At 47.2% G+C, this 10,547-nt stretch overlaps 1 protein-coding gene across 1 annotated transcript in view; it reads right to left on the reverse strand.

Moving 5' to 3' along the window:
* The window catches only part of PRKCG (protein kinase C gamma), a 758,936-nt gene extending 752,475 nt beyond the window's left edge, over nt 1–6,461 (reverse strand). The window contains exon 1 of the mRNA XM_069200667.1: nt 5,913–6,461. Within this exon, the coding sequence (XP_069056768.1) occupies nt 5,913–6,082 (170 nt within the window). The 5' untranslated portion in view covers nt 6,083–6,461. The remainder of the gene's footprint in view (nt 1–5,912) is intronic.
* Nucleotides 6,462–10,547: the final 4,086 nt, after the last annotated feature.

Below are 10,547 nucleotides of genomic sequence, written 5' to 3' on the forward strand. Positions count from 1 at the left end.
CCAGCAACTCTGATGGTGGGGTGGTGAAACTAGTATTCTACTGGAATTAGCATGGCAGATTTAAATTGGATGGTAAACGGCAACATTTTCATTTTTGCAGCAGATAGAAGGTGGTAAATGGAAGTGCTTTCGTTATATGCAGGGTCAGCGGAATTATGTGGCAGTAAAAGACAAAATTATGAGGCAGGGTTGACCAATCAATTTATGTGGCAAGAAAAGTCAAATTATGCATTTGCAATGCCAATAGCCCTAACTCTTGCAAATGCGAGACCTATTGCATTGCAAATGCTTGTTCGGTTTGCTCTTAGTATTTTTCACTTCTCTGGTCCTCTGTCCTCCTTTATAATTTGCTTTCCTTTCCTCCGTCCTCCTCTCCTCTTTCCTTTGTGTTTTCCTGAGAGCACATTCCTGCTGCTTAAGGACAAAAGCTGCAACTCGTAGAGACCCCCATAGAGCTCAGGAATGCAGTCTGTGTCCTGGTCATCCTTCGACAAGACATGACAAGAAATGGCAAAGCCAAGAGATCTGGCTTTAGAAATATGGTGTGATTTGTTTGTTTCCTTGCAGGCATATGCCACAAAATGAAGAAGAAAAAATAAAATACTTTGCCATGTACACATGCTGGTCATATGCTTCCCAAAAATATAATAAAAATAATAACAATAATAAAATATCCATTGCATATTATTGCTATAGAACAGTTTGGATGCTTCTCCAGGTACGTGTTTACAGCTAGTACTGATCGTCCTTTTTTTCATTTTAATGCATATCAGAGAAAAAATGTATCCTTTTTGCACACTGAAAGGGCGCTATTGACAATGAATTACTGTAACCTAAAGCCGTAGTTTAAGCACACGAAGATGACTAACAAAATAATGAAAAGCAAATCGTGTTGGTAATGTAAAGTATTGACCCGCTAGCCCTGCACTGATGTGCGTTCCTTTGTAGATTACTGTGCACGTGATCAGGAAGCCACTGGATGAAGTGGGCTCCCCGTTGCTCCATGCTCTATGGTGGGTGGCCCACAATAAGAATGATAGTTCAGCACTCCAATGAATGTAGATGGCTGCCCAACACCCCTTGTGTTTATGTTTAAATATATTTCTATGCATTCCTTGTTTTGTTTTTCACATTAGGCTGGCGAAGATGTCAGACCTAAAAACAGAAGACGTATTGCAAAGTTAGCTGTGCTTAAATACAGTTGAAAAATGCCCTCTCACAGATTAAACTTTCGATTGTTAAAAAAAAGATGTAATGTTATTGGCTGACCCTTTATAAGAATTAAAGTCTTAAGCGGCCTTGTTGTGATTTGAACCAATAGCCCCGAGGATACATAGATCTATGCAGCAGATTTAATGACCCACTGAACTACAGAACTGTGAAATCTAGCCTTTGATTCACATGCTATATAGAGGTATGTGAAAATGTTGCCCAGATCACTGGAACACGTATATAGGTTTCAAACCCGTGACTTGCATGTCCCACAGAGATCTCTGCAGCAGGTGCATTTATCCGTAGAGTTGTCTTAATCGGTTTATTTCATTTATAAGTCTGACCTCATGTAGGGATTTGTCTGAAGATGTTTTTCATTATTAATAATTCAATATTTCATACGTCTGAGCAGGAAAGGCTGTGGGTTGCTTTCAGCCCACCCCTCAGCGTCTTTTCCCCTGGCAAGGGGCAGGATGCGCAGCTTGGGGTCGGGGGGAGTGGTGCTCACTGAGGTCCCGGAATGCTCTATTTTAAAATAACACGTCTGAACGATACCCCAAAGAGAGGACCGTGTCGACGCTGTAATTAAAAGCCCATTGCCGCTTGTTTGCCGAGGATTGTGTTAAGTGGTTTACACAGTGTCAGATCCAGCAATCCTCCCTCCAATCTCTCCCCTACTGGGGGAGGAAGAGCCAGAAATAGCGCAGTCACAAACTGCTGGCTGTGCACTTAAAGCAAAAGTTACCGCGCTAAAGCGCGGGAGTACCTGCTGGACCCGGGACGGGGCGTCCCCAAGGAGCAGCGGGGCGCGTGCCGAGGCAGCGCGCGAGCCAGGAGCGCTGAAAGAAAGATGGGAACTGGGAAGTGCGGGGAGACGCTAGCCAGGAGTGGAGGAAAGAGGTGGGCGGGGGCAGGAAGGAGGAGGGGCCCCCATCGAAAGATTACCGAGGGCAGCCTGACCTGTAACCCGAGGCTGCGCGTGAGCCAGGAGCGGAGGAAAGAGGTGGGCGGGAGCAGGCACTGCGAAATGCAATGCAAGAGGGTACCAAAGTGTCCTGGTGGGAGATGTCCTTGTGTGCAGCTTGACCTGTGACCCCGAGGTTACGTTGGGACAGAGCGGTATTGCCACACCCATACTCTCTCAAACGGAGAACAGGTGTCGGGGTATTTATAGAGGGGAACAGGTTCGCATGGTGCTTTAGAACGTGCTTTTGAAAATGTACTGCTATTCATAAGTGCACTAAATGATCGATCCGGCGGCGCACGTAGAACATAAAGGAGTAGCACAGCGTAGCGTGAAAAAACATAGCACACAATGTAGCGTCATACGGTCGGCAAAGTTCTAACATGCCACAATACTGCACACTGCAGTACAGAACGAAATAGTAAAAGGTGTACGGGTATGCCACGGTTTAGCTCTTCTATCCTATATTGTGCACTATACATCCCAACTTAATATCGACTCCAGAATATTACGCTGTCAGAATATTGTGCTCACAATATCCAGGCCCAAAATATCGATAAGGTAAGATAACTATGTATATTTAACTATAGGACTTAATTCAACATATATGTTATTTCATAATTATATATATAAAATAATCAAGTTATGTAGATATGGAGTTTAGGTTAGTAAAACTATACTTACCTGTACGCACATACCTTCTCGATATTTTTGTAGCACCATCTTTCTGTAGTCAAAATATCAACATGCAACCTGTGTGCTATACAAATGCCAACAATATAACAAAGTAGCATAAATTTAGACTATTGCTCGCACATCACCAAAAAAACCTACAAGCCTCACTTCACCCATCGCCCTCAGCCTGGAAGTTCATTGATGGCATTTCAGTTGGTAAAAATGCTTTATTTACACATTCAGTCAGTTTTCTAAACCAATGACATCACACAGGGAAAGCAACGTTTTGCATAACAGTCAACATACTAAAAGCAATCAGATACCATCCTCACTCACACATCCAAGGGCATTCCTCAAAAATGTATGGCCATACTAAACCCAAAATCCCTTGCCTGAGACATTGTGTCCACTTGACGCAACTTCACACATGCTTATCCTGGGGTTTTATGGAAATGAAGTGCACACAGAGTTGTTTTTTTAATTGGGAATTAATGTGGCATTTGTGATCATTGTCAAGGACCATCAAGTGCTTTCACCTCCAATTGAGTGTTGCCAGACTGATCAGGACAAAGCTTTGGTGGCAGTGAAGGCACTTAGTTGAGAGCCATGATAGCCGATGACAAGAGAATTTTCAATAAAGTTTCATTTACCAACTTCAAAGATCCTGCCTGATCTTCTTCATAAAAAACGGTTCCAGATTTGAGGTATTCTTGAGTTGGTACCACGAAGAAAAAGATAAAGGTGAGTGTGGTTGACGGTGTCAGACATGTTGCTGGTTCATCCACAATTTGTTTCCTGACAAATCATCCATTATAAATCTGGAAACTCTGCTTCAAGGATCCCTTTCCTTCGCCTTGGTGAATCACATAAGATCGCTTCTTCAGTCGCAGTTGGGGCACATTAACTGTCCAGACAGTGAACACAAAACAGGTGAACACAGCCCCTAGTTGTAGCCAGACTAAACAAACACACCACAGGCTAATCCTATGTTCATCCTGATCTAGAACCCACCCCACCGAGGAGGGAAGGTCCTTAGCCATGCACCGGTCACCAAAGATTCCCTCAAGATGGCAGCATTGAGAACAGTGATGCTCGCCAAAGCTTGCACTGTCTTCTGGAATCTGGGTGTTCAGGATTACAAGAATACTTGCTTCTATTTTATTACTGATTCCTTTTCTGGGGAGCTCAAACCTTAAGATCCAAGTTTCTCAACAGTGGTATTGTGGTGGTGTGGGCAATGCTAATGCAATGACATCCGAAGGTAGTGATTCTTTCATGTGTTGGCATCCTTTGAAGGACAATCACATGGAAATATAACTAGTTATGGTCAAGCCCATAACTATACACACCAGTTGTCAGTGTGGCTGGTCGCTATAATGGGACATGCACTGCAAACCACGCTCAGGAGGCGCAGCATTTCACAGAAGCGTCAGGGGGCTAAGGTGACCCCCACCATCCTCCGGCCAGCCCTAAACTAAACATTCATCTCACCACTACGAACGCCTTTAACAAAAGGCTGAACAACCCTTTTAAAAAAAGATCACTTAAAAGGAGCTATTATGAGATCACAGGAGTGGCCACTTTGGTGCCCCAGGTGCAAGCCCCAGAAGGAGCCCTGTTGGTCTGAAGCTACGTTTATGCTACACAAGGAACGAACAACTGTCTCGAATAATTGACTGTACCTTGTCCCTTCAAGCCCCCTCCTTCCTCCCACCAATTCCACCAGCTCGTTACAAAATGTTTCTTCTACTGATTGCAACAAGAAGAAAGAACAACAATTAATTGTTTCCAAGGGAGACCACAGCTCTGGCCTCTTTCCTCAGCTTTCAATTTCGAGTGCTGTTTTACAAAATGAAATAATGGTGGGAGCGTGGGGTCGGATCTCAGATGTTTTAAAGAACAAATACAGGCGAAGCACGGGGTTCGGCCGTGTGCATTACAGTATTAGAACAGATCTCCGTTGTGAGGTGCATTGGCGGAGCTGTCGGTGGTGTCAGTACCGAGGTTCAGCGGGGTTTCACTTTGTCAAGACAGAGGTTCACTGGGTGAGCGGTGTGTTTGACTGTTAATTATGAAATAACACGAGTTGCTGTAACTCATGAATGAGGTACCTTGGCAGAGCTCTTCGGGTGTTTCTGGTCAGATTCAGGAGAGCAAGTGGCTACGGAATAGCGAGCATTGCTTCCAATCAGGAATGAGGTACCTTCTGTGGGACTCTGAAACTCGGGATTGAGGTGCACTGGTAGAGCTTTGTGGAGTTTCCACGCACAAATTAACAGGGCATAGGGAAAGCGAGGGTGGAGATGCCCTGGAAGAGCTGTGTAGAAGTTCTGTTACGCGAGTGGACTGTACAAGCCAGGCATGAGGCGCCGTGACAGAGCGATGGAATGCCATGATGAGCTGCAAGCTGTTGCTGAGGTAACCCATGGAATTGTTTAGGTTTCCCGAGTGATCATGCCATTCGTCTGCGTGCGCTGGTGAGCTCGAGGCAATGATGCTGCAGGAGAGCAGGGATGCCGCGCAGCATCGTGGGCAGCACTTTCGGGATCTTCCCGTTCGGAGGCACCCCACCGGCACTGTACGGGGATGCTGCCCGCGGTATACCATTCTCATGCTAGTGCCACGTACGGTCCACCGACACAGGTCCGACATTCCACAACAACAGCGGCGTGTTGATGCATAACTGCCCCCGACCCATCCCGAATGTCTTACCATAGCATACGTGTGTCAAAAAATTCAACCACATTACTGTACAACTAGCTTCCCCGTCAACCTGTCATCTACACAAGGGGTCACCGAATGAATCCGTGCCTTCACCCGTGACTCAGTTTTGGGGTGCGTTGCTATCGGTTGCTTTGGTCCAACTGGTTAATGAAACCGAATTAAGTCTTCAGACCCACGGATGCACTGATGAAGCAAAGACTATTTATGGCTGCAAACAGTTGTACAGTGACTTGGTGTCACCTGGTAACCCTGGCATGCACACAATCAGAAGTCGAACCCAGGACAATCCCTCCCCCTTCACATTCCAACACTCGTGAAGCCACAGGGATGCCCCTACCAGATAAAGTCGGTGCAGTGGCTGCAGAAGGTGGGCTGCTTGAAGAAGCGCGCGGTGAACTTGTGGCTTTTCACCTCGTGGACCAGCTTCTGCCTCAAGGCGCCTTTCCGGCAGAAGAGCGGCTTGACGAAGGGCGTCTCGGCGTCGGAGCCCGTGCACACCTGAGCCATCGCCCCCTCGGAGAACGGCGCAGCCAAGATCCCGAACGGAACTGAAGAAAAGGAGCTCTAGAATTAGTGAGAGTGAGGCGAAGCTTAGGTTTCTACCAAGGAGTGAGCGATGACATTCAGAGAAAACGAGAGAAGGAGGCGCGGAGAGGCGAGCGGAGAAGGAGAGAGCTCAGAAAACGAGGCTGGCTCCAGAAGACGGCGCTCCACACTGCAGCGCGCATTCCACAGACGCGCAAGACAGACACCTGCGCGCAGCGCGGGCCGGCCCCCCGGGGACGGGAGCGCGGGGTTTCCTGCGCGCCTAGAGTGGGAGAGAGGGAGTCGACAGACACAAGGAGAGATAGAGGGAGATGAGGAGGAGAGAGGCGCACAAATATTCTGTGACTGCCCCCAAAAGTGGCGTAGTAAGGGTGCTATGGGCCTAAATGCAAGCATGCAGATTGGACACCTGGTAGGTAAAAAATAGCCATAATTGGGATGCAAACGACCCCTCACTGACCCGAGCCCCAGTGCCACTTCACCTGCTGCGTCTTATCTACCTCCGCCTCGGGCTCCTAACCAATGGCAGAAAGAAAACTGAACTATATGTTGCAAGTCATACCATACTGAATATATTGATCGCGCACTACAGTGGACATTATACTGTACACTGCAGAGCATACTCCTACACTGCAGCCCCTACTCTATTGATATTCTACCGAACACTGGGGATATTACTCCTACACTACAGTTCATACTCTAAAATGGAAATTATACTCATCATGGAGATCACATGCTACACTGCAGTTCATAATCTATGGATATTATACTGTACACTAGACAGTATAATACCAGTATAATGTAATAGATGATACCCTACTCTAGAGCTCATAGTTACAGTATACCGCACCTACGTCATTGATTATTCTCTACACTAAAGATCGTACCCAAAATTGGAGCTCATAATGCTACAGACTAAAAACCCCGCCTCTCTGGCAGCAAACTCGGCCAGCGAAACCCACTCTCATGGCCTCATCACTTAGTTCTCCCTATTCTTCAGCAACAAGATCACCAGCATCTATTAAAACTTCAAGCCCCAACCAAACCCTTCCACCCTTGCAGCTGTCATGCCCATCTCTACCAACACCCAGTGGGTCACGCTGACCACCAAGCCCACCATCACAACTCAAGAAACGGCAAAGACAATGCAGTCCATACAATCTTGAGTACATTCGGACCCCTACCCCCACCATGTCTTCATCAAAGGACTAGACCTCATCAGTGCAGCCCTCACTTATTGTCTCAAATTACCCTGACATGTGGAAACACAACCACAGTACTCTCCCTCTTCAAGAAACCCTCAGCAGACCAGAAGACGATGGCCTACTACAGGCCTATCTTCCTCTGTCCTACCTAGCAAACATCATGGAGAAGATGATAAATGCCTGGCCACCCACCTCTTTGACAACCACCTCCTGGACACTAAATCTGGATTCAGGCTCATCCATAGTACAGAGACCGCCCTCATCCCCACCACGGACAACATGCAGATGATCATGGACAGAGGTGACACCACAGTCCTCATCCTACAGGATCTTAACAGAGACCTCAACACCGTCTTTCACCGCATCCTTATCCAACAATTGCACAAAGCCGCAATTCAAAGTCTCACACTTCTCTGGATCTGCTCCTTCCTGAAAGGTGCACCGAGTCGGCCAGCCTGGTCCCCTTTATCTCAGACGCCATCAACCTCATCTGCAGAGTTCCACAGGACCTCATTTAGCGCCACTCTTCAATGCCTCCATGACCCTACTCACCAGCGTCATCCGTGCCTACATAATCAACAACATAGCCTATACTGATGCCACCCAGCTCATGCCCTCCTTCTCCGACAAGGCACAAAACACCCAGACCAATTTCTCCACCTACACACAAGACTGAAGTAGTAACCTTCTGCAAAGACACCTCACTCTGGAATTCCACCTGGTAGCCTGCCAAACTCGGACCCACACCTTTCCTGGCAACCAACGCAAAGAACCTATGAATAGTAATTGACAACCAACTCACCACGATTGGCCAAGTAAACACAGTCTCTGTTTACTGCCTCCACACTTTCAAGATGCCCAAGAAGATCTTCAAATGTCTCCCTATCAACACTCGCAGAACCGTCACCCAAACCCTCATCACCAGCAAGCTGGACTACAGCAACATATTCCGTGCTGGACTCAACACTCAATTGACCTGAGGACCCCAGACTGTTCAAAACTCACTGACCAGGCACACCCTGAATCTCCCATCACACACACACATCACTCCACAACCCAAAGAGCTCCACTGGCTCCCAATCCACAAATAGGCACTCTTCAAACTCCTCACTACACATACAAAGCCCTACACAACATTGACCCCACACGTACTTTAACAACCACATAAACTTCCACAAACCTAGAAAACACCTTAGCTCAGCCAGACTCCTACTCGCACTCACCCCGTGCAGAATCATATCTGAAGGTCATGCCTTCTCCTACTTCTCCTGCTTTGCTCCTGAAACAACCTGCTCCTGCATACCAGAGCCTCCTCCTCAGTTCTTGAATTCTGCAAGAAACTGAAGACCTGGCTCTTCACCTTTCCCCGACCCTGCTTTAGCACCAGGGTACACACCTGGGTGAGTTGTGCACTATGCAAAAAACATACTATAACATAATATAACATAACATAACATGACATGACCTAACATGACAAGACACAAAATAACATATCATAACAGTACAGGTTATACTATAGACCCAAGAGCGTACTTTTATCTCAATTTAGTGTTCTAAACTGGAGATCATATTTTTTTTGGACACCCCGTACTCTACACTGGAAATCATGCTCTACAGTGAAGATGACCAAATTTGTTGGACCTGGCCATTTCTGCAGGGTTATCACCAAACCTTTTGCCTTCTTCCTTCTACTATTCCTGGCCTGATTTTGTTGGCTTTAGGACGCTGGGCACTTTACCACTGCTGGACTTTGATTTCTACATCCTGTTCTCCAAGGGCTTGAACTGAGCTTGCCTTCTGTTAAGAAGTCTCAGGCCATCAAAGACTTCATCTGCTAGAGTCTGGGCTCTCCTGCTGAGAGTCCTGACTTGCCAAGTGGTGCCAAATCCAGTTCCAGGGCCCTTGGAAGTGAGCAACTAAGCACATCGACTCTTGAGCGACTTTGGAACCGGCGGTGCTCACTGACTCCGTGCCGCTGCCTGCACCGAAGCTGTGGTCCCTGCTGAGTGCAACAACCTCTCCAGCGCAATGGGAGAGTGGCGTCGCCCCCCTTGCTAAGAGCCAGGAGATGAAAAATAAAACAATAGCTTATTATCGCTTTATTTTTCATCTGCTGGCTCAGCCAGTAGTGCAGGGAGGGGTGGGACTGGGCCATGGGAGGTGGGAGGGAGATGAGGAGAAAGTGCACCTAAGTGCTCTTGTGTGTTTGGCCGGCCGTCTTAGGCTGGCCAAACACACATGCACACTTAGGTTTCTCCAACTTCGCCGTGAACATAGCCGGGCTGGAGAAACTGCACAGACCCATGGGCTGTGTCTGAGCAGGAGTCCGAGCCTCTCAGACCAATTCTGGCACTGCTTTCATGCTAAGTTTAGCATGAAAGCAGCGCCAGAATTGCCGGGGAGCCTGTGCTGGTGTCCCAGTGAATGCTGGGACACCACAAGAAGAAGAGCGACAAGCGAGGCGGCAGGAGTCCGCGGGAAAGGTAAGTGTTTTTAAAAAAAAAATTAATTTAACTTAATTTTGCTGCTGCTTGAAGAGATTTTCCACTTGAGCGGCAGCCTTCTGACTGCGAACGGTCGCGACCGCCCACATTACAAAAATCTACCCAGGTGTCCTCCTAGCAACTGAAAATTGTGTTAGAGGATGCCAAATTTCACTTGAGCTCCCCAACTTACCACTCTGGAGCTGCGTGCAAAAAAAAAAGGTCTGCCACACTGCAATTGGTGGAATTTGCCTGGAACTCTGGGTCACTATTGTCCCCATAATTCAACCAATTCTGCAGGCATAACGGAATATTCCGCCCACCCCTAATTATCTGCAACCCATCACAACCAGCACTCAGGTCCATATGGATGGCAAACTCACAACCTCCAGTGGCTTCTGGCATATCTGCAGCCATGGCACCATCAGACAGCTGACAAAGACGTACAAAAATGAAAGCACAAGGAAACAGACCTTTTCCGGTTATGCAACAACATCCCAGCTTCCGGACCTGGAACATCATCGAAGTGTCCATCATGACTGTCCCAACTCTTTTTCCATCTAAAAGAAGGCTGACAACACACCTCTTTAAAGAACTCTGCATCACAATGCAGTAACAGTCCACCTCCACTCTCAGAAACATCTTCCAGTCCAGTCACTGGCGGACTGCATTTTTGTCTATGATTCTGTACAGCATTTCACTGACTTTTCGCTATGTGCTATAAAAATATTGCATACA

The sequence above is a fragment of the Pleurodeles waltl genome, chromosome 7 (genome assembly GCF_031143425.1).
Source record: "Pleurodeles waltl isolate 20211129_DDA chromosome 7, aPleWal1.hap1.20221129, whole genome shotgun sequence".
Classification (NCBI taxonomy): Eukaryota; Metazoa; Chordata; class Amphibia; order Caudata; family Salamandridae; genus Pleurodeles; species Pleurodeles waltl.